Source organism: Microcaecilia unicolor, chromosome 10, assembly GCF_901765095.1.
Source record: "Microcaecilia unicolor chromosome 10, aMicUni1.1, whole genome shotgun sequence".
In the NCBI taxonomy this organism is placed as follows: Eukaryota; Metazoa; Chordata; class Amphibia; order Gymnophiona; family Siphonopidae; genus Microcaecilia; species Microcaecilia unicolor.
In genome coordinates, this window is record NC_044040.1 from 180,023,657 (window position 1) to 180,048,195 (window position 24,539).

Consider the following 24,539-nt stretch of genomic DNA (forward strand, 5'->3'; position numbering starts at 1 on the left):
CCCACGCAGCGAAGACGCTGAAAAGCGGAGCTCTGTGCTCTCCCCTCAATAATCTGAGGCTTGGCAGCTAAAACAGTGAAAACTTACCGTTAAACTCAGTAAGACTGTTCTCCTACTAATCATATTATACCGGAAGGCTGTGAGGTAGGGAAGCTGGAGCTGAAATGACAATGAAATCCACTCGGAAAGATCAAGAAAAGCCGTGATTATTGGACAGCAAAATGGCTGACTAGCACAGTCTGAAGGAGGGAACGGTTAGCAACTTGGGTACCTGAAATCATTGCTGAAGTCACTGTGGCAGTTGAGGTTGCCCTAGATAAGAAGCTACAGCAGATTTATGATCGGGCGGAAGAAGCCAATGAATGTTAAGATAGCATGAGTTTGGAGTTGGATTCGGGCCTGCAACATACATCGCAATTGGAAGACCACACTATGACACTGGAGGCAGCACAGGCGAAGTTGGAGCAGAAAGTGACAGATTTAGAATCTAAGCTTGATGGGATTACCAGAATCATTGGCTGATTAAGATCTTTCGAACTTTCTGGAAACATGGCTACCTCAGGCCCTCCAGTTTAACGAACAGCTGAAACACTTTTGTGTGGAGCGAGCACACCGGGTGGGGATGGCCAGATCAACTTCTAATTGGCCAAGAGTGGTAATATTGTACATCAGGAGGCTATTGTGAATGTGTTGATTTCTTCTGGGTTTTGGATTTTGCACTTTTCTGTACAGCAACATTTCAGGTATGTTTTTGTTCTGTCCAGGCAAAGTATCTTGAAGTGCAGTTAAACCAGTATTTTACATCACCAGGTATATTAGTCAGAACGTTTGATCCAATTGTTCTTTAATGCAGTCAAAGAAAAGAAAAAAAAAAACCTTACTATTGAGATGTACTGAAACAAAAAGTTAATTGCCTCTCAGAATCGGAGTCGTTTCTATAATCAGCTCTCCCAGGCAAGACGAGCTAATGTATTCAGCTTACTTCAGCTGGCTGGCAAAGTTGAAAATAATATATCTGGTAAAAACTCCAGTGAATTACATTGGGCTTGAAGGCACAAAAAGCAAGAACACAAGTACAGCAGGAGCACATTCTGTTTCTGTGACTGAACATGCAGATTTTTCTCACAAATCACTGGGAACATGTGCTCAGAAAGGGCCAATCATAGAAAACTACAAAACTACAGGGACTTATAGTCCACAGCACAACAATGCTTACTATACGTCTGTTCACTTTTCAATGGTGGCAGAACAATGTTAAATTGTAGGATTACTTATTTTTTGTTAGTTTATACTAAAGATATGAAGTCCCATAAAATTTCAAATGAAAAGTGATTTTCCATGTTTCCTCACAGTCTGGAAGTGGAAAACTTGGAAACCTTTGCTTTTTCCAGTTTTTTCACTTTGAGCCTTAGGGAAATCATGAAATCTCAGCCATCTTACACACATCACATAAGCTTATCTTATTACAACTTGCCTTGAACCCTGTTTTTATGGCTTTTTTTTTCTAAATTAGGTGTTCAGTCAGAGATGCAGCTGTTGGTGGGAGTGCTGGAGTTGTCGGCCAGCACAATCTATTTTATTGTGACAGTCCAGCTGTTTGCTGTTTTAAACCCGGTCTTTGTGGAAGCTGACATAGTAGCGGTAAGTAGAGGGATGTTTATTTTTTGCACTGTAGACTGTATGTTACATAGTTTGGCATGGATCTCTATTAACCACACAAAAAACCACTGAAGTGGAGGAACCGGAACCACTGTGAACGTGAAGAACCAGTTATAGTGTAGTAGGGATGTGAGGATGGCTCTTCCAACACAAACCAGGGAGTCGGAAATCTTGTCACACAGTCTTTATTCTCATAAATACATCTAGGAGACTTGACATGGAGCTGTGTTTTGGCTGTGTTAGATGATGTGAAAACACAAATGGCAATCTCTAAGTGTTGCAGTACATTCTGTATAATTATACTACAGCAAGAGGCCCTCACTGGATGCCCACCGGAAGGGTGGAAGGCCAGATTTTAGGACTCAGGCTGTAAAAATACCAGCTTGGTTTAAAAATCTATGACTGGCTGAGCAAGGACTTGCTTTTCCTGTAAGTTAATATGTGTCCCCGCTTGGGATCCATCCACTGGAATAGTGATGGGTCAATTTACATACCTTAAACAGCCTAAACTGCTAAAAGGCACTGACTAGGCCTCATTAGAATTTGGTGTGACATTCAAAAGCAGTGCAAAAGCCAAGATCAAGGAATTGATGGCTAAAATCCTAACCCAGATCACAAAATGATTTGAACCTAATATATCCAAATTTAGATATCTTCATAAAAAAGTTGTTTTGTTCATGTTTTGATGTTTGGATGTCCGTATCTAGGGAGATGTTCATGTTTTGATGCTTGGATGTCCGTATCTAAGGAAGTGATTACAAAAAGGGAAGTTGCACAACAAGTTGCAATACTAAAACGGAAGAGCACCTGGCCGGAGGTCATGACTCATAGATTAAGCAATATTAGAGAAAAAAATCCCTCTCCATAGACTTGTATAGTGACCAAATTGTATAAAAGCAGGGTGCATGCAAGCCCTCGGGAGAACTTTTCTCCAACGCCTCGGAAGCAGCAGAACTCCGGTCAGCTGAATCCAGAATTTGTCTGATGAATGTACCTGATTAAAATCTGATATGCAAATAAACTCTCCATTCTAAATGATGGTTTGTGGGCTTCACTTAATGATGAAAGGCTGTAAGTACAAATGCTTTTGCTACATCTGGCTATCATTCGCTGCATTATATAACCTGTAGCCTAAATCCAGTTTGTCATAAGGCTGGTATCTATTCCTTGCCAGTGCTGAGAGGCGGACTAATGCGGGGATTTGAGACCTAATGTCTCTCTCAGTGGCAATTTCTCTTAGAACTTCACAACCCCCTCATTACCCCAGTACTAGTGTTATTTAGAGATGGAGTCAGATTGAGGTCACTCTAGCCTTCTTGGGCGGGCTTGGGACCCCTAAATTCTCAACAATTCTTAGCTAATCGCAAACAGGGTTGTCTCACAAAAGCAAAATACGGCTCCATGTCGAGTTTCCTAGATGTAGTTATGATGATAAAGACTTTTGTGTTGGAGGGGCCATCCTCATACCCTTACTCCACTATAATTGGATCTTTATTATGCGTAGCAGAAACTCCCCCCCCCCCCCCCCCAGCTCCATAGTAGGAAGACTAATGGCTCATGAGAAGGGCAAAGTTTGAAGGCATTTACTCGGGTAAATACGAGATATTTTCCTGGATAAAGTTTCCCTTCTCAAATGTAGCTGTTGGTACATGCGGCTTGCATATAGCATCTGTGGCTAACCACGTTAAATAGAAGCTCTGAGGGCCCGATGCACAATGCTTACCATTCTGGTAACATTTGCTTTAGACTGGTTATAGCCATTCTAAAGCAAATGTTGTTTAGCCAGTAATTCACAAAGGGGTTTTCTGTGGCTCTAATGTGTGCCGTTAGCAGTTACCAAAAACCCTATGCAAATGTATTACAAGGAGCTCATTAGTATTAAAATGAGCATTCTGAGTAATGCACAGAGAGCCTGCCTTTAACATGCAAAATTTTATGGCAGGTCTGGACCTGTCGTTATAGGCAGCAGTCTGCTTGCACTGTATAGTAGTACAGGCAGAATGCCCCCCATAAGGTAGGTGCTTAAGTGCATGGATCCCCAGAACATTTTGGCATCCCTGGTAGTCCAGTGGACTACTTCCCAACACTCAGTGCAAAGATCCCCTGGTGGTCTAGTGGACCCCATTCCCCCCCCCCCCCCCCCCCCACACACACAAAATATCCCTGGTAGTCTCCATTTTGTGCAGGGTGGGCCCAAGGCAGGAGGATGGGAGGTGTTGCTCCTGCCCTCCTGCTTCCATCTTTTTCCAGGTACGGGGAGGCAGTTGGGAGGAAGGGAAGGCGTCACTAGACCACCAGGGCCATTGTTGCTTTTGGTGGTGGTGAGGGTGTTGGGAAGGGACTTGGGGGGGCTCGGGAGTTATTAGACCACCAGGGCCATTCTTACTGGGAGGGGACCTGGAGGGGGTTTGGGGTTTGTGATTCTTGGTGGGGGGCTTGGGAGGGATTGTGGGGGATCAGCAGGGTCATAGTCCACTTGGCCACCAGTGACTTTTGGGGGTCAGCAGGGGACTGTTGGGGTTGGGTCTGCATCAGGAGCTGTCAAAATACATTCGATAGCTTGGAATTGCAAACAGCAACCGATGCAGAAAGAGGGGGTCTGTGCAGATTGTTTGCAGGTGATCCCCTTTGTTCATTGGTTACTGTTTACGATTCGCTAAATTTTAGTGCATTGGGGCCCGAGTTTGCTAAAACTGGAAAAGGAAAGTAGTGGATGTACCTGGCCTTTGTAGAACATTGGATGTTCCCTAGCCTCTGCTTGGCTCTCCATACAGACCGAAGGTGTTGAGCATATGGACACTCTTTAAAGTGTGTTTTTTTGCACCACCTCATCTTCAAAGAAAAGCAGTGTAGTTCTTTCTGAGAATTGATACTTTGCAAAGCACAAACTATTGATAATTGCTCCCAGGTTTGCTTACTCAACCTGGATCTCGGTATAGGATTTTTTTTTTTTTCTTTTAAGTGTAGGTAAAAAAATAGGAGAAAACCTTTAATACATTAGATCTTTGATTTTGGATGGAGGAGTAGCCTTTAATTATAGCAATGAGCTCAGGACCAGGGTTCAAATCCCATTTCTCCCAGTGACACTCCTTGTGACCTTGGATGACACATGCTATCTTCCATCTGCTCAGGTACGCAATTAGCCTGTAAAATCATTGGGGCATGCAGTTTATATCTGATTACCTGTCACAATTGTATGTGCTGTGTATTATTATTTCTCCAAGAACAAGCAGGCTGCTTGTTCTCATGATTGGGTCGTCGTCCGCGACGGCCCAGGAGACTGGCAAAATTTTTCATAGCAAAAACAAAAAACTCTCCAGAACGCTCCGTTGCACGGGCTGAACACACCGCGCATGCACAAACAGCTTCCATATCATCATGCTGATCAATCCATAGACTGGTGGGTTGTGTCCATCTACCAGCAGGTGGAGATAGAGAGCAAACTTTTGCCTCCCTATATGTGGTCATGTGCTGCCGGAAACTCCTCAGTATGTTCTCTATCTCAGCAGGTGGTGGTCACACACAGCAGCAGCTCTGGCTAGGCCTCCAAGCCTAATTTTTAGGTTTTGTTGAGTGCCTGGGGTTGAGGGCTCTTCTTGAGCAAGTGCAAACCTGGTGGCGCCAGGTCCCTCCTTTTCTCCCCCCTCCCGCTGGCTCCGTTAAAAAAAAAAAAAAAAATTTGAACGTCTTTAAAGGCGTTTATTTCGACGTTTATTTAAACGTTTATTGCAGCTACTCACTGGGACACCAGGTCGTTACAGCTCGGAGCGGAAAGCAGGTAATTTTTACCTTTTTATAGCGGGCAGGGGATTCCACGATTGATCTCCACGTGGCATATGGCGTCGGAGGGCGAGGGCGCAAAGAGTCGCTCCCCGGATCGCTTGGGCGCTTCTAGAGGGGATGCGGGGGTCTTAAAGTCTGATTCGCCCTTGTTGGGTGACAGTTTCGTGACCGATGAGTGTCCCGGTCCTTCCTCCGGTGTGGCGGTTTTTCCCGCCATAAACGCCCATCCCCCGCTGCTCGCCTCCGCCATCTTGGCCGGCCACGCGGCTCGGACGGCTTCTTCTTGGGCCGCCCTTGAGGTAGGAGACATTAATGCCATGAACGCCCTTAATTTGGGCGACGGCACAAAGGCGGCTAAAGTTAAGCGCCGTTCTACCCGCGCGGCTCCTTTGCGGAGTGTCGCGCCGGACGCCATCTTGGATGCGCAGCATGTCTCTCCCCCGCTCTTGCGAGCGCCGGTTGAGGGTGCGTCTAGGGCTGTAGCCCAGGCTGCGGAAGTGCACAGTCTGGGGGGTTTCTCCCCTGAGTTTATTTTGCTGCTGCATCAGGCCTTCCTTATGCACAACGCTGCCCCTGCTCCCTCGTCTGATAAAGAGGTTGAGGCCCCCGGAGGTAAACGCCCTCGGGTTGATTCCCAGGCCTTGGAGGACTTTGTCTCCTCCGATGTAGATGAGGGCAGCGTATCTGAGTTCTCCCAACGGTCCTTTGCGGATTCCTTGGAGGAGACGGATCCCCGCTCGGATGGAACGGATGACCCCTCTGCAGCGCGGCTCTTTAGCTCAGAGGATTTGCCCAACCTGTTAGTGCAGGCCATGGGCATTTTGAAGATTTCCTCTCCGGAGGACGTCTCTCCCTCAGCCCCTGTTGGCTCTGCCATTATGCTGGGGACGAAACGCCCGCCTAGAACCTTCCACGTGCATGATGCCATGCACACCTTAATTTCGGCTCAATGGGATGTCCCGGAAGCGAGCCTTAAAGTGGCTAGGGCTATGTCCCGCCTCTATCCTTTGCCTGAAAGTGAATGTGAGGCCTATCTGTGGCCTACCGTGGATTCTTTAATCACTGCGGTGACTAAGAAAACGGCGTTGCCGGTGGAAGGTGGCACGGCCCTAAAGGACGCCCAAAACAGAAGATTGGAGGCGGCCTTAAGGTCGTCCTTTGAGGCGGCTGCTTTAAGTTTGCAGGCCTCAGTTTGCGGCTCCTATGTGGCCAGGGCGTGCCTGACTATGGTGCAGCGGGCTTCCCCCTCGGATCATTCCTTGAGGGCTGATTGGCCGGCCCTGGAATCGGGCTTAGCCTATTTGGCAGACTTGCTGTATGATGTCTTGAGAGCCTCAGCTAAAGGCATGGCTCAGACAATCTCTGCGCGGCGGTGGCTTTGGCTGAAGCATTGGTCTGCTGACCACGCCTCTAAATCCCGCCTGGCTAGATTGCCTTTTAAAGGCAAGCTGCTCTTTGGGGTCGAGCTGGACAAAATCGTGACCAATCTCGGCACGTCTAAGGGCAAGAAGTTACCAGAGGTCAGGGCTCGGGCTAGTACTCGCCCTGGTACCTCCAGAGGACGGTTTCAGGAAGCCCGTCGGTACCGCCCGGGCAGGTCGGGCTCCTCTGCCCCCTCTTCCTTCAAGAGGAACTTATCCCCCAAGCAGCATTCCTTTCGCAGAGACCGCCGTCCCGAAGGTGCTCCCTCCGGTCCTCCCCCAGGGTCTCGTACCCAATGACGGGGCCTTGGTCCACGCCCCAGTGCAGATTGGAGGACGGCTGTCCTCGTTTCTGGGCGAGTGGACCACAATAACTTCAGACGCTTGGGTGCTGGAAGTCATCAGAGACGGCTACAAGCTAGAGTTCTGCCTCTTTTGGAACATGTGCTCAAAGCATGGCACTAAGTTTAAAAAGTGAACATGTGGTATCAATGTAACTTTAAAAGGTAACATGTGCTCAGAGCATTTGGAGCTTGCACATGTGAGAACATGTGCTTTTCCCAATATAAAGGCCAGATAGTTAACTTTAAAAGAAAATGTTTATTTCTAGTACAGGCAAGGTAATAAGTTTACAATAGAGAGGTAGTTTTAGAAAGGATCTTTTACCAATGGAAGTATGCTACAAAATAACAGGTTTGATTGTAAATTAAGCTGGATAACTCACATTGATGGAGGCTGCTATGGAGAGTCATGCATGAGAATCTTGCTAGAACAAAAGGTTTCTTTGTAGATTTGCTGTCTGATGGAGCTTGAAGCAGTTTCTTTTAAGGTGGATGTGATGTCCAGCTTGAGAAGTCAGGATTCTAGCTTGCTTTTAGATTTAATCAATTCAGGACAGCAGCATCAGGAACTCAGGAACAGCCAGGAAGAACTCTCTCTCTAAAGAAAGAATCCCTGCTTTTTAAAGTGTCTGAACTGGGCATTAGACTCATGTCAGGTGGTTGCCCTTGGTCCAATTGGAAAGCTCCTGGATAGCTGAATCCTGGGCATCTGGCTTTGAGATGGAGCATGGCAACAGGTCACATGCTCAATGACATCACAAGACTTCCTGCCTGGACATCTGCTAGTCCATGGTCTGAGAGTGATTGAGTTTAGATGGGCTTAGTCTTTGTCTGAAAATAGGTGGAGGTGTAGTCTTTTGGTACTGCAGTCTCTGAGATAGCTGTCTTTGAAAGGAACATCTGCTGGTCTATTGTCTGAGGGTGATTGAGCTTCTTTTGTCTGATGGGCTTTTCTGAGTCTGAGTAATAGGTGGAGTTTCACTGTCTTTTGTTCTGTGATTGATTCTTTGGATAGGTGTTGATGGTCTTAGGTAACCACCCAGCTAGTAGTTTTCTAGAGGAAAGGTGGGGGGGGGGGTAGTGTCTTTGAAGCTGTATATTTTATATGATTTAGATCTGATGCATAACTCTCACAATTAAACTTATATCATGCTACAAAGGAAGCGTACTTGCATATTCCCATCTGGCCTCCTCATCAACGCTTTCTGCGTTTTGCAGTACTGGGCCGACACTTCCAGTTCAGAGCCCTCCCGTTCGGGTTGGCTACTGCTCCGCGGACCTTCTCCAAAGTAATGGTGGTCATCGCGGCCTTCCTGAGGAAGGAAGGAGTACAAGTCCATCCTTATCTGGACGACTGGTTGATCTGAGCCCCCTCTTCTGCAGAGTGCGGCAAAGCTGTGAACCGGGTGGTTGCTCTTTTGAGCTCCCTGGGGTGGATCATCAACTGGGAGAAAAGCCAGCTGCGCCCGACTCAGTCCCTGGAGTATCTGGGAGTTCGATTCGACACCCAAGTGGGCAGAGTGTTCCTGCCAGACAATCGGATTGTCAAGCTTCAGGCTCAGGTGGACCAGTTCCTAGTAGCCTCTCCTCTTCGGGCTTGGGACTATGTGCAGCTGTTGGGCTCTATGACAGCCACGATGGAAGTAGTGCCCTGGGCCAGGGCTCATATGAGACCACTGCAACACTCTCTACTGCAGCGCTGGACTCCGATGTCGGAGGATTATGCTGTGCGCCTTCCCTTGGACCCAGCAGTGCGCAAGGCGCTGAGCTGGTGGACGCAGACAGACAAGTTGTCTGCAGGAATGCCTCTGGTGACCCCGGAGTGGATTGTCGTCACGACAGACGCCTCTTTGACGGGCTGGGGAGCCCACTGCTTGGGAAGGACAGCGCAGGGGCTCTGGTCTCCTGCAGAGGCAAAGTGGTCTATCAACCTCCTGGAACTCGGAGCCATTCGGTTGGCGCTGTTGGAGTTCATCCCGGTACTGGCGTTGAAGCCAGTACGGGTCCTGTCGGACAATGCCACGGCTGTGGCCTATGTCAACCGCCAGGGAGGTACCAAGAGCGCCCCTCTAGCCAAGGAGGCCATGAATCTATGCCAGTGGGCGGAAGCGAACCTGGAACAGCTGTCAGCGGCCCACATTGCCGGAGTCATGAATGTCAAGGCGGACTTTCTCAGTCGCCATACCTTGGAGCCCGGAGAGTGGCAGCTATCTGCTCAGGCGTTCTTGGGCATCACGAAGCGCTGGGGCCAGCCGAGCCTAGATCTGATGGCGTCATCGGCCAAGTGCCGCGCTTTTTCAGCAGAGGACGGGACCCTCGATCCCTGGGAGTAGATGCTCTTCTCCAACAGTGGCCGACACAAGAGCTTCTCTATGTGTTCCCGCCCTGGCCCATGTTGGGCAGGGTGCTAGACCGGGTGGCAAAGCATCCAGGCCGGATAATCCTGGTGGGTCCAGACTGGCCCAGACGTCCCTGGTATGCGGACTTCATAAGGCTCTCAGTGGACCATCCTCTGCGGCTGCCAGTGGAGCAGGGCCTGTTGCATCAGGGTCCCGTGGTGATGGAGGATCCCTCCCCCTTTGGTCTTACGGCCTGGCTATTGAGCGGCAGCGTCTGAGGAAGAAGGGCTTCTCAGACAAGGTCATCGCCACTATGCTGAGAGCGAGGAAGCGCTCTACTTCTACTGCTTACGCCAGGGTTTGGCGTACCTTTGCAGCGTGGTGTGAAGCAGGCTCAGTTTCTCCATTCACTGCTCCAATTTCTTCAGTGTTGGCATTCCTGCAAGAAGGTCTGGAGAAAGGCCTGTCGCTCAGTTCCCTTAAAGTCCAGGTAGCGGCCCTGGCTTGCTTCAGGGGCCGTCTGAAGGGTGCTTCCCTGGCTTCGCAGCCAGATGTGGTGCGTTTTCTCAAGGGAGTTAATCACCTGCGCCCTCCTCTGCACTCAGTGGTGCCTGCGTGGAATCTCAACCTGGTGCTAAGAGCACTACAGAAGCCGCCTTTTGAACCCTTGTCGAGGGCATCTCTGAAAGACCTGACGTTGAAAGCAGTCTTTTTGGTGGCTATCACTTCAGCCAGAAGAGTTTCCGAGCTCCAGGCACTCTCATGTCGAGAGCCTTTTCTGCAGTTCACTGAGGCAGGAGTGTCTATTCGCACAGTGCCTTCCTTCCTGCCCAAGATTGTTTCTCGCTTCCATGTGAATCAGCAGCTCTGTCTCCCTTCCTTTCGTAGGGAGGACTACCCAGAGGAATACTCTGCTCTTAAATATCTGGATGTGAGACGAGTCATCATCAGATACTTGGAAGTGACCAATGATTTCCGGAAATCGGATCATCTGTTTGTCCTGTTTGCAGGTCCTCGTAAGGGTCTGCAGACTGCTAAGCCTACAGTGGCAAGATGGGTCAAGGAAGCCATTGCAGCGGCTTATGTGGCCGCGGGGAAGGTGCCGCCTATCCAGCTGAAGGCTCACTCCACTAGAGCTCAGGCGGCCTCGATGGCAGAGGCCGGGTCCGTCTCCTTGGAAGAGATATGCAAGGCGGCAACTTGGGCATCGGCCCATACATTCTCCAAGCATTACCGCTTGACTGTGGCTACACGGGCGGAGGCCCGGTTTGGAGCTTCAGTGTTGCGGTCAGGGATTTCAATGTCCCGCCCTGGGTGAGTACTGCTTCGGTACATCCCACCAGTCTATGGATTGATCAGCATGATGATATGGAAGGTAAAATTATGTATCATACCTGATAATTTTCTTTCCATTAATCATAGCTGATCAATCCATAGTCCCTCCCAGATATCTGTATTGGTTATATTCTGGTTGCATTTCAGGTTCAAGTTTAGTCTTCAGTTCCTGTTCAGGAGGACTTCGTGTTCAAGTTTTTTCACTTGGATTCTTCAAGAGTTGAGACGAGTTTGTGTTACAGTGAGCTGCTGCATTCCTCTCCCCTCCGTTTTACGGGGCTGAATTGAGACTTAAAATTCTGCCGGCACTCCCTCCCGCTTCGTGCGGCTGTAGGGCAGCTTTGTACCCCTCCCGCTTCGGCGGTGTTCGGGTCAGTCAGCTCCTCCCGCGGTTGCGGTTGCAGGATAAGCCAGATCGCCTTGCATCGGCGGGGTGGTGTCCCTCCCCCGCTCCGCGGGGATGAGCTGGACGGATTCCCCTCCCCCACTTGTGTGGGGATGAGCTGGGTTAATTCCCCTCCCCCGTTTCGGCGGTGGTGAGCTGGGCAGAGTGTCCCTTCGTTGGTGTAATTCTCTAAGTGCTGAGTCCTGCGGATGGAGCTTTGATATCGACATACTGAGGAGTTTCCGGCAGTACATGACCACATATAGGGAGGCAAAAGTTTGCTCTCTATCTCCACCTGCTGGTAGATGGACACAACCCACCAGTCTATGGATTGATCAGCTATGATTAATGGAAAGAAAATTATCAGGTATGATACATAATTTTACCTTCCCGCCCGTGACGCGAGCATGCCCTTTTTAGTTTCTTTTGATCCACATCTTGAGTGACACATTTATTTTTCGACTGCGCTCAATTTCGGCTCAGGAGACTTGGATTCAGCGTTTACCGATCCCCTTTTTCCTTCTTCGTTGTAGTAGTTTTTTCACAAATATTAAAAAAATATATATATAGTTTCTTCCCTTACTTTATTAGTTTTTCTTCACCTCTTTAAGTTTCCTTCTTTTTTTAGTCGCGGCCGCTTTTTAGGCTGCTTGGCTGGGTCTTTTTTTCCTTTTTTGTGCCTTTTATTCGGCACAATCGAATCTTTTAATTTCACAGCTGCTGTTTTTCCATCCATATCATCAAGGACTCCCAGCGACTTCAAGCGTTGTACTCGCTGCAACCGGACCATCTTGGGTACTGACCCCTATGCGTGGTGTCTCCAGTGCCTTGGACCGGAACACTTGCCAGCTGCTTGTAAGCTGTGCTCTTTCATGAAAAAGCGGACCCAAGTGTCTCGGGAGGCTCAACGTGAATTTTTGCTGATCAGTCCGGTCCTTCGACCTCGGCATAGACATCGGTACCGAGGTCAGCGGCATCGATGTCGAGGGAAGCATCGACTTCGAGAGCGCAGGTAATGGCTGCCGAATGACCACATCGCGCTGGGAGCAGCGAGGCATCGAGAAGGTCTCCACCTGACTTGAGGCCTACTGCTATGCAGGGCCCCCAGGACAGACCTTCGTCGGACCCAGCCCCGAGGAGGAGTGAGGATTCCACATCTTCCTCTTCGGTACCGAGGAGTCTCGATGATGGGCATCAAGCGAAGGCTAAGAAGCACCGTCATTGTTCTCCTTCCATCCACGGTACCGAGAGCTCTGGGGAGCTGAGGGATTCGGCACTCGAGAAGCGTCGGCGCCAAGAGGACCACTCACCCTCTATTCAGGAGGTGCCGATGCGCTGGTCTTCTGGCAGCCTGGTACCATCTTTCGAGCCCCCTCAGATTCTGCCACCGGCTCCTGCACTGGCCCCGCAGCCTTTTCCGATGGAGGCTGTCAACGAGCGCATCAGGGCCCTTCTTCCAGAGCTTCTGGAGGGGTTGCTGCACCAGTCTGCTTCGGTGCCAGGGGTGCTTGCGCCTTCTGCATCGACTGTGGAAGCGGCATCTGGTCCTTCGCCTGTGGTGAGGTCCCCATCCTCGGTGCCGCTTGTGGCATCGGCGTCAGTCGTCACCCGGGTCAACTCTCCTTTGACGTCGGCAGAGGAAGCTTCGCCGCAGTCCAGGCAGGAGTCAACTTCTCGACATCCCCCTCGAGGTCGTCGTTCCTTGACGTCAAGACAGGCTCGGGTTCGGGCTGCTCTTAGAGAGCTTTTGTCCAATACTGATGATGAGTGCTCGTGGGAGGAAGAGGAAGATCCCAGATACTTTTCTGAAGAAGAGTCCTATGGGGTCCCCTCTGATCCTACTCCGCCAGTTGAAAGAAGGATGTCTCCTCATGAGAGTCTTTCTTTTTCCTCCTTTGTTTGGGAAATGTTTAAGGATATTCTCTTCCCTATGGAGGTTGTGGATGAGCCCAGGGCCGAGATGCTCGAGGTCTTGGACTATCCTTCTCCACCCACAGAGGTTGCAACGGCCCCCTTGCATAACACACTCAGGGAATTTCTTATGCGAAACTGGTCGTTCCCTCTATCTAATCCAGTGGTCCCCAAAAAAGCTGAGTCCCAGTACAGAGTCCATGGAGAGCCAGTAATGGTGAAGGCCCAACTACCTCACGATTCCATGGTGGTGGGCTGTTCTCAGAAGAGCCAAGAGTACTAGAGACTTTGCCTCGGCACCCCCAGGCAGAGAATCTAGGACCTTGGATTCTTTTGGGAGAAAGACGTATCAGGCCGCTATGCTTGCAGCCAAGATCCAAACATACCAGCTTTACGTGAGCATTCACTTGCGGAACTCGGTGAGGCAACTGTCTAGTTTGGTCGAAGCACTTCCTCCGGAGCTCGCCGAACCTTTTCACCAGGTGGTCAGACAGCAGAAGGCGTGTTGCAAATTCCTGGCCAGGGGTACTTACGACACTTTTGATGTGGCATCCTGAGTAGCTGCTCAAGGTATAGTGATGCATAGACTCTCATGGCTGCGTGTCTCCGACCTGGATCATAAGACCCAGCAGTGAATGGCGGATGTCCCTTGCCGGGGGGATAATCATTTTGGAGAAAAAGTAGAGGACATGGTCGATCAGATCAAGAAGCACCATGATTCTATGGATTCTCTCTCCCGCCGGGTGTCTTCTTCTACCACCTCCTCATCTAGGGGGTTTTTTTGTAGGGAAGAGGAGTGCTCCCTATTCCTACCATAGGCGTAGGTATACTCCTGCTTCTCGGCAGCCTATCCAGGCTCAATACCAGCACGCTTGTTCCCGTCAACGACGTGCAACTAAGGCCCTTCGGCTCCCCAGCAAAAGCAAGGGACAGGCTTTTGACTGGCTCCAGTGCAGCATAGCCTCAGAAAAAGTGTCCGTGCCGGACGACTTGCTAGTCGGAGGGAGGTTGATATTTTTTCACCAAAGGTGGCCTGTTATAACCTCCGCCAGGTGGGTTCTTCAAATAGTCCGGTTAGGATACACTCTCAATCTGGAATCCATTCCTCCAAATTGTCCTCCGGGAGCTCAGTCCTTCAGCTTCCAGCACAAGCAGGTACTTGCAGAGGAACTCTCCGCCCTTCTAAAGGCCAATGCATTCGAACCCGTTCCACCAGGGGAAGAAGGGCTGGGATTCTATTCCAGGTACTTCCGTGTGCAAAAGTAAACAGGGGGAATGTGTCCCATCCTAGACCTAAGGGCCCTGAACAAATTCCTAGTCCGAGAAAAGTTCAGGATGGTTTCCCTCGGCACCCTTCTTCCCATGATTCCGGAAAATAATTGGCTATGCTCTCTGGACTTGAAGGATGCCTTTACACACATCTCGATACTTCCAGCTCACAGGAAGTATCTTCAATTTCGGTTGGGAAATCGGCACTTTCAGTACTGTGTACTGCCCTTTGGCCTCGCGTCTGTGCCCAGAGTCTTCACAAAGTGCCTGGCAGTTGTCGCAGCATCGCTACGCAGACTGGGAGTGCATGTTTTCCCTTATTCCGACGATTGGCTGGTGAAGAGCACCTCGGAGGCAGGCAGATGACTATGAGTGCTAGAGCTATTGGGGTTCGTAATCAATTATCCCAAGTCCCACCTTGTCCCGGTTCAGAAATTGGAGTTCATTGGAGCTCTGTTGGACACACGGACGTCTCGAGCTTATCTTCCCCAGGCAAGGGCAGACAATCTCCTGACCCTAGTATCCTTGGCTCGAGCGTGTCAACAGATCACAACTCGGCAGATGTTGAGACTTTTAGGACACATGGCTTCCACAGTTCATGTAACTCCCATGGCACGCCTACATATGAGATCAGCTCAATGGACCCTAGCTTCCCAGTGGTGCCAGGCCACAGGGGATCTAGAAGATGTGATCCATCTCTCCACTGACTTTTGAAGTTCCCTTCAAGTGGTAGACCATTCGATCCAACTTGACCTTGGGACGTCCATTCCAAATTCCTCAGCCACAAAAAGTGCTGATGACAGATGCATCCCTCCTAGGGCGGGGAGCTCATATAGATGGACTTCACGTTCAAGGAGCTTGGTCCTTTCAGGAAAAAGATCTTCAGATCAACCTCCTGAATTACGAGCGATCTGGAACGCTCTCAAGGCTTTCAGAGATCGGCTGTCCAACCAAATCATTCTAATTCAGACAGACAATCAGGTTGCTATGTATTACACCAACAAGCAGGGGGGCACCGGATCTCGCCCTCTGTGTCAGGAAGCTGTCCGGATGTGGCTTTGGGTGCACCATCACAGCATGTTTCTCCAGGTCACATATCTGGCAGGCATAAACAACAGTCTGGCCGACAGGTTGAGCAGGATCATGCAACCTCACGAGTGGTCGCTAAACTTGACTGTTGCTCGCAAGATCTTCCAAGAGTGGGGCACCCCCTTGGTGGATCTTTTTGCCACTCAGATCAATCACAAAGTCCCTCAATTCTGTTCCAGACTTCAGGCCCACGACAGACTAGCGTCAGATACCTTTCTCCTACATTGGAGGTCAGGCCTTCTGTATGCGTATCCTCCCATACCCCTGGTAGGGAAGACTTTGCTGAAACTCAAGCAAGACCGTGGAACCATGATTCTGATTGTGCCCTTTTGGCCCCGTCAGATCTGGTTCCCTCTTCTTCTGGAGTTGTCCTCCGAACAACCCAGAATGAGGGGTCACTTCTACGTCCCAACCTGCAGTCTCTGGCTCTCACGGCCTGGATGTTGAGAGGTTAGAAGTTAGGTCTTTCAGAAGGTGTCTCCCGAGTCTTGCTTGCTTCCAGGAAAGATTCCACGAAAAGGTGTTAGTCTTTCAAATGGAGGAGGTTTGCCATCTGGTGTGACAGCAAGGCCCTAGATCCTTTTTCTTGTCCTACACGGACCCTGCTTGAATACCTTCTACACTTGTCAGAGTCTGGTCTCAAGACCAACTGCGTAAGAGTTCACCTTAGTGCAATTAGTGCTTATCACCAACGTGTAGAGGGTAAGCTTATCTCTGGACAGCCTTTAGTTGTTCGCTTCACGAGAGGTTTGCTTTTGTCAAAGCCCCCTGTCAGACCTCCACCAGTGTCATTGGATCTCAACGTCGTTCTCACCCAGCTGATGAAAGCTCCTTTTGAGCCACTGAATTCCTGCCATCTGAAGTACTTGACCTGGAAGGTAATTTTCTTGGTGGCTGTTACTTCAGCTCGTAGAGTCAGTGAGCTCCACAGATTGGTAGTGCATGCAACTTATATTAAGTTTCATCATAACAGAGTAGTCCTTCGCACTCATCCTAAGTTCTTGCCGAAGGTGGTGTCAGAGTTCCATCTGAACCAGTCAATTGTCTTGCCAACATTTTTTCCCTGTCCACATACCCGCCCTGGTGAGGACAAGTTGCACACCTTGGACTGTAAGAGAGCATTGGCCGTTTACGTGGAGCGAACAAAGCTCTATAGACAGTCCGCCCAGTTGTTTGTTTCTTTCGATCCCAACAGGAGGGGAGTCGCCATCGGAAAACGCACCATCTCTAATTGGCTAGCAGATTGCATTTCTTTCACTTACGTCCAGGCTGGGCTGACTCTGGAGGGCCATGTCACGGCTCAGCTATGGCGGCGTCGGTGGCTCACTTGAACTCAGCCTCCATTGAAGAGATTTGCAAGGCTGCAACGTGGTCATCTGTCCACACATTCACGTCTCACTACTGCCTTCAGCAGGACACCCAACGCGACAGTCGGTTTGGGCAGTCGGTGCTGCAGAATCTGTTCGGGGTTTACAATCCAACTCCACCCTCCTAGGCCTATTTCTATTCTGTTCAAGGCTGCACTCTCACTTAGTTCTGTTTCTTTTCAGGTCAATATCAGTTATGTCCTCACCATTGCGAGGCCCAATTGACCAATGTTCATTGTTTTGAGTGAGCCTGGGTGCTAGGGATACCCCAATTGTGAGAACAAGCAGCCTGCTTGTCCTCGGAGAAAGTGAAGATACATACCTGTAGCAGGTATTCTCCGAGGACAGCAGGCTGATTGCTCTCACAAACCCATCCTCCTCCCCTTTGGAGTTCCAGTTTTCTGTTTTGCTTTTTATTAAACTAAGGAGGGCATGCTCGCGTTGCGGGCGGGAAGCTGTTCGCGTATGCGCGGTGTGTTCGGCCCGTGCAACAGAGTGTTCTGGAGAGTTCTTTGTTTTTGCTATGAAAAATTTTGCCGGTCTCCTGGGCCGTTGCGGATGACGACCCAATCATGAGAACAATCAGTCTGCTGTCCTTGGAGAATACATGCTACAGGTATGTATCTTCACTTTTCTTAGTTTTAGTACCCTGATATGCTTGTAAATTAGATCACCTAAAAATAGGCTTACTATTGAGCAACCAGCTTCATTCCCCTAAGCCAGTACTTCTCAACCCTCTCCTGGAGATAGGTTTTCAGGATTATGTCAAGGAATGTACATGAGAGAGATTTGCATACAGTGGGTGCAATGCTTTTAGATCTATTGTATGCTTATTCCTTGTGGGAATCCTAAAAGCCCAACTGGCTAGGTGTGCCTCCAGGTTGAGAAGCACTACCCTAACCTGTCCCTGCTCCCTTTTTGGGTGCCTAAATTTAGACAATGTGAAGGGCAATTCAACATAGTGCAGCTTACTCTATTTTTGTTTTCCTAAGTTTTATTCTTCTGTTGGACTTAAGTGAACATCCTTTCCTAGTTAAACTCTAGAGTTCTTTTGTCTTTTATGTTTTAGTCTGTAAACTGCTTAGTATGGTAAATCCTATTAACATATTCTAGATCTTTATGAACCTAAGAAGAACCTTAAAAATGTCTGGCATCAAAGAAGAGCTTTACAGAGTGGGCATAATGTATATGAAACAAAATTGTTCTTTCAAAGATGCTTGATTTGTCAACGTTGAGATGCATATCTCAGTGGGCTGTAAAACAGTGTATTGATATGTTGTACCTGATCTGTTTAAGTGATTAAAAAAAATATCAATTTTATCCATAATGTGTTATCCAGTTAACTTTGGGAGCAACATTTTATAACTTTGTAACATTTGCATGCCAATGGAAGGATAAATTTACAGGACTGAATAATAATTTGAGGTGCAAAATTGAAGGCTTGTCTAGGATAGTGGTTTCTAAACCAGAGTGGATGGATCCTTAGCCAGTCAGGTTTTCAGGATATACTGATTGCATATTTATGATAGATTTGTATGTTCTGTCTTAATTGCATGCAAATTTTCTGTGTTCATGGATATCCTGAAAACTTAATTGGCTTGGGATCCCCCCAGGAAAGGTTTGTCAATTACCACCATAAGTATCCTAATACCCTTGCCTGCCCCTGCAAACCTCCCCTCCCATGGCCTCCTTCTTGCTCCTTTCCTTTCTACTTCCCAACAGCCCTTTTCCAGATCCTTTGTCTCCCATCATCTCCTGTACCTCTTCTGATTCCTCATTTCTAGCCTCATTTTTGTTTTGCTGGTTCTGGGTCCTGTGTAGATTTTCAGGTTATGGCAATTATTTTATTACTAGTAAAAAGGCCCGTTTCTGTATGAAATGAAACGGGTGCTAGCAAGGTTATCCCCCCCTCCTTCGCTGTCTTCTGCTGTCCCCTCCGAGTCCGACGCCAACCTCTCTCCCCTTCGAGTTCCACGCCCTCCTTTCCTTCTTCCGATTCACAGTTCCGTCCTCCCTCCCCTCTCCCACTCCCCTGCAACTCACCAGTTTGTGCATAGGTTTCCAGGTGTTCTCCACGGCTGTCAGTTTTTTTGTTGTTGTTGTTTTTGTTTGTGCTAGAGAGTGTGTGTGTGTTAATGCCTGAGGGTGGGGCAGGGCGGATGGCGAACGGTGAGAGAGTGGCGGGGGGCTTGGAAGGGAGGGTCTGCATTCTGTTGGGTGGATGTGGTGAAAGTCAGGGATCCTTCATGCTGTGTTTGTGCTGGCTGTCATAAGTTTGATTTTTTTTGTTGTTGTTGTTGTGCTAGAGAGAGTGTGTGTGTGTGTGTGAATGTTTGGGGGGGGGGGGGGTCTGTGTTCCTGTGGTGATGGGTTACAATTGAGGGTTCGTTCAGGTCGTGTTTGTGCTGGCTGTCAGTGTAGCTGTTTGGTTTGGTATAGATTGTGTGTGTGTGTATGAATGTTTGAGGGGGGCGGGGTGGTTGGATGGGGGTCTGAGTAGATGGGTGGATGTTGTGAAAGTGAGGTATCCTTCATGCCATGTTTGTACTGGCTGTAATTTGTTGTTTTTTTGTTGTTGTGCTAGAGAGTGTGTGTGTGAATGTGTGGGGGGGGGCGGGGCGGATGGTGAACTGTGAGAGAGTGGAGGGGGGGTTGGAAGGGGGGGGGGGTCTGTGTTCCTGTGGTGATGGGTTGAAAGTGAGGAATCCTTCAGGTCCTGGTTTTGGTGGCTGTCATTTGTTTTTTTTTGTGTGTGTGCTAGAGAGTGTGTGTGTGAATGTTTGCAGGGGTTGACCTATGAGGGAGTGGCTGTGGGTTTGGAGGGGGGGTCAGCGTTGCCTCGGGGTGGGGTGAGATGAGAGGGAGGGCGTTGGGGCGGCAAAGATGCTGGCAGTGTCCATCGGGGAGTTTTTTTGAGTGTGGCTGTGGTCTGAGGATGGATGCAGCGACTCGGGAGGACGCGGAGGGGGCGGGGTGGGAGGTGTGTTGCAGTGGCGGTCAGGGGGCGGGGGGTTGGGGGTGGAGCTGTATGGCAGAGAGCGTGGTGGGAGATGGCGCCTTGCTTCGGGAGTTGAGGCTGGGACGCCCTTGCTTCGTTCAGCATACAGAGGCAGTGGCTGTGACTCCAAGGGGGAGGGGAGTTGTGGTTTTGCGGGGGTGGAAGCAGAGTGTGGTGCCGCTGTGGGAGGGGGAGGAGTGGCGGCATGCACAAAGTACTCCAGGAGGCGGCTGGGTGGTATGTCGCAGCGGCGGCAGGTGCCTGAGCTGACCGTCGTCAATTATGTTCGGTGATGTGAGAGATGTCCCTTGCTTCTCCGTACCTCGAACTGGGTGATTGTGTGAGGCAGTTGTTTCGTCACTCGTGCTGGCGGCTCACTTCGCTATGCCGTTCCTATGGCTGTGATGATTCGTCTTCTGAGGTTTGTGATTGTGACGTGGCGTAATACGTAGGAGTTCACGTTGACTCGCGCTGCTGTGCTGTGATTGGGCACAGTCGTTGATGACGCTTCGGGGAACAGGAGCACGAACGCTTCAATGTTTTTGTCCAGGCTGCCAGCTTCAGAACGTTGGAGGTGCTTTTTATTATATAGGATATCTAGGATATGACATGTTTACTATGTGAATTTGCTACTTTTATTGTAAATAGCTCTCATGGTGTCTCACAGGTGATACTGTCTGCAGCTCAGTCGCTCATATGGGTTTCCTTGGTGATAGAAGCCCATACAGGAAGAAGAGGGCAGGAAAGAGCCTATGAGTTTATTCAACTCATAGGACCTGCAGTGAATTTCTTTCTGATTGCAGCCATTTCAAAATCTGTCTGTGCTGGGCTATGCTTTTAAACCCCAGCATGTGGGGGCTGTGAAAAATTGACCTTGGCCCTTCCCCTGCCCACTGATTGTACTCTTCATCTTAACCTGTGCTTTTTATTGAATCGGAGGTGTTGTCAATGTGGTGGTGCAAGTAATTTATTGTATAATGGTCTTAAGAAAAGAACCTTCCACAGTCTGCAGCTAACTTAATTGCTGTGTTCTGAATTAACTTATGGTTTGGGTCAATTTGATCATGTTACACCACTTTTAAAAGAGCGTCATTGACTGCCAGTTATCAGATCAATTTCAAGGTATTCTTGCACACAAAATATTTTACAGTGGCCTTTCTGGTTATTTGGTTGACTTACTGATTACTTATACCCCACAGAGGACATTGCGTTCTTTATCCTACAATCGTAATGTTCTTCCATCTCTTAATCGAGCCAGGTTAGATGTTAACGAGAGAATCTGCTTCTTTTTCTACTTAGTTCCAGCACTCTGGAGCACTTTACTGCAGTATCTTAGAAATTAGTTAAATTTAAGAAACATAAAATTGGATTGAAAATTTTATTATTTTGGTTTGCAGTTTGGTTGATATTGTAGTCAGCAGATCGGGTTCAGGATGTGGGGGTGCTATTGGTGGACTAAGATGATGTATTCAAATTTTTTTAAAAACTCCTATTTATGTGACTTTTAACAAATTGAATAGTTTTATTTTTGTGTGCATGTTTATTATGTAAATGTAAAATTTTTGCATTTTGTTTTATGTGTTTGATGTAACTTGTAAGGTGTTTATTTTAATAAACAATTTAATGCTCTACACCCACAGTTGATTGGTACAGTACTTTTCTATTGGGGGAGCAATAATACTGCTGTGTCCTGCATGCCCACAGTAGGATTTAAAATGTTTGTTTTTTGTTTGTTTTTAGTATTCAAAGGAAAATGTATCCCAAACCTTTGAAGACCTGCCAGCAAGGTTTGGTTACAGGCTTCAAAACGATGGCTTAAAGGTAAGACAGGATATTTTGATCTAAAGGTAATACTATATACTGGCAATAAACTTGCTATAAGGAGAATTTTCCAATATTCACTAAACGCAAGTTTTTCTCTGTATCTTTAAACATCTCTTGTTCAAAAAAAGGAAGAAAGAAAAAGAGCAAATTGCCTTATTTCAAAGATGAACTTTTCAGCTGAGCAGGCTTCCTCATTAGTCTTAAAAAATCTCCTTGTAATTACAAAGTATTTATCTTCATAGTTTTATTCAATTTTTTATATATTAAAAAAATACAATATCTGACATAGATTAAATCAATATTTCCAACTATAAAACATTGAAGTCAGGACACTTATCTGAAGTTTGAAGTTTCTCATTGGTACACTCAACAGAGTACCATTGTTTCATGTAAAGCTTCCTCAGGAGCCTAACCATTACTGGTGCCAAACTGTGCCCTTCAAAAAAATGGTAAGACTTAGTATAAGTACATTGCTGGACCATCATAGTAATTTATACAGTCTCTGTGATTTTTTTCAAGCACATGAAACCTCTCTACTCTGTGCAGCCTTCTTTCTTATAGTTGCTGGGTGTGTCCCAAGGCGTAGGTTGAGACCACTGATTTAATGGTAAAACTACTATTTGTGGAGGAGTGGGCCTAGTGGTTAGAGCACCGGTCTTGCAATCCAGAGGTGTCCGGTTCAAATTCCCACTGCTGCTGCTTGTGATCTTGGGCAAGTCACTTAACCCTCCATTGCCTCAGGTACAAACTTAGATTGTGAGCCCTCCTGGGAGAGAAATATCCAGAGTACCTGAATGTAACTCACCTTGAGCTACTACTGAAAAAGGTGTGAGCAAAATCTAAATAAATAATAATAATAATAATACTATTTATGCATTCCCATTAAAATGAATAAAGTTATTTGGGAAACAGCTGAAAGTCACTGCTAACTTTTTCATCTTGCCCTCCAGAACACCCCAGCCTCTTATGTAGGTAAATTTTGGCTATCACAGAATTGTCCTTAAGTTTTTTAGGATTGCATATCCAGTGGTTGTAATTAAATGGAGCGGGCCACTCAATATAGGGCATAAAGACGAACAGATTGATTTACGTTTTTTTATGGCAGCTGTAGGTTTCAATACCGACCTTGTTTGTATGACCTGCACCAAAGGCTGCAAAAGTGTTTGTAAAATGTGAGACTCATTATTTGCAAGGTGCTCTTTCTTTTTATTTGGCCTGATCCTCTGCCAGTGTTTGTTCTATAGACTGAAAATGTGAGTAATCACTCTAATATTTGCTTAGCCTTTTTCTGTTACTCTTTTTGTAGTCCGTCTGGTTTGTTTCCGTCTGCTATTGTATACAGGCCAGGATTTGGGTATAGGCAGCAGCCTCTGGGACCAGCTTCTGACAGGCTCCAGAGCATTGTCTTCACTGCCATGCCTCAGTCTGGACTGACGCCACCACCTCCTTCAAAGCAGTACCAGCAGCAAATGCAGTTCAGAGGTTCAGTGTGGGTCCTGCACCCCTTGTGCTCTGAGCAGGTTTGATGATGCTCTGTTGTCTCAGGTGACAAGAAGGCATGAAACCCCATAGGGCCTGTTGAGAGCATGAGGGCTTACAGGACCAAAGGGAAGGTAAACGGGAATGCTGGGAGAGTCAAGATTGGGAGGGGGCACTCAAGAAGCAAGTTTGGACCTGCTTTGGATATGGGGACGAACAAGGAATGAATGGGAATATAGGACTTGATTCACTTATGTTTTTTTTCCTTCTCTTTGTGTCTATGGTATATAAGCTTAAAGGGCAGTTGTATAATCGCGTACTTACAGGTGCAGTTATACCACTTGTACATGTTAATGTATGGAAGACCATCACATATGCATGTAGGACTAGATTCTATATATCACGCCTAAAAATTTGGCACTGAAACAAAGTATGCCTAGGCCCATCTTTAGGGAGTGTACAGCCATTCCATGTTTTAAATCTGGAAATACTTGTATGATTTTGGAAGAAAGATATTAAAGAAATGAACGAGTCTTTGATAGCGAGCTACTTCCATCTTGGAGTTTTAGTATGTGTGTGTGTGTATATATATACATGTGTGTGTATATATATATATATATATATATATATATATAATTTTTATTCAAATCCAAACATTTCCAACAATAAATCATAGCACATCACTTTTTCATACATTAGAATTCTGTTACTGCTATGGATATTGAAAGAACAATCATCCCCTCCCTAGTTATTCAAAACCTCTGGCTAGAAAAACTTGTCCATATGTCAGTTAAGAATTTGGCCAGGGCCGGTCTTAGCAATTGTGGGGCCCTGTGCAGACCAGTTCAGTGGGCCCCCCTGACCATGCCCGTTCCCACCTCTGCTCGTGCCTGCCCTCACTCGTCCCCCCCTCCACCATAAGCCATAATTTATCAGTTTAAAAGGAGGTTTAGAGCTCTCGGAACCCCACCTCACCCCGTACCTTGATATGCATCCACCACGTTTCAGTAGAGAGCGACAGACAGTGGCAGCAATTTTCATATCCTGTTAACTGCTGAGCCCAGAGCCTCCTTGCTGCTGCATCCTGTCCTTGTGGAAGCAGGAAGTGACATCAAAAGGGGGTGGGACGCAGCAGCGAGGAGGCTCTGGGCTCGGCAGATGACAGGAGATGAAAATCTCTGCTTCTGCCTGATGTTGAAATGATACCGTAATTGGGGACTGTGATAACTCTGGTTTTTGCGTTGTAAGCAGCTATTGCAACACGAAATTGTGGCGTCCTTAATTACATGGGTGGCCCTGAACTTCTTGCAGGGAAATTCTGGTGTAAAAGGACATTTAG

At 47.9% G+C, this 24,539-nt stretch overlaps 1 protein-coding gene across 1 annotated transcript in view; it reads left to right on the plus strand.

Annotated features, from left to right (window-relative positions):
• The window catches only part of RNF13 (ring finger protein 13), a 173,813-nt gene that overhangs the window by 14,357 nt on the left and 134,917 nt on the right, over positions 1-24,539 (plus strand). Inside the window, exons 2-3 of the mRNA XM_030216993.1 lie at positions 1,514-1,641; positions 21,638-21,718. Of these exons, the coding sequence (XP_030072853.1) occupies positions 1,528-1,641; positions 21,638-21,718 (195 nt within the window). The 5' untranslated portion in view covers positions 1,514-1,527. The remainder of the gene's footprint in view (positions 1-1,513; positions 1,642-21,637; positions 21,719-24,539) is intronic.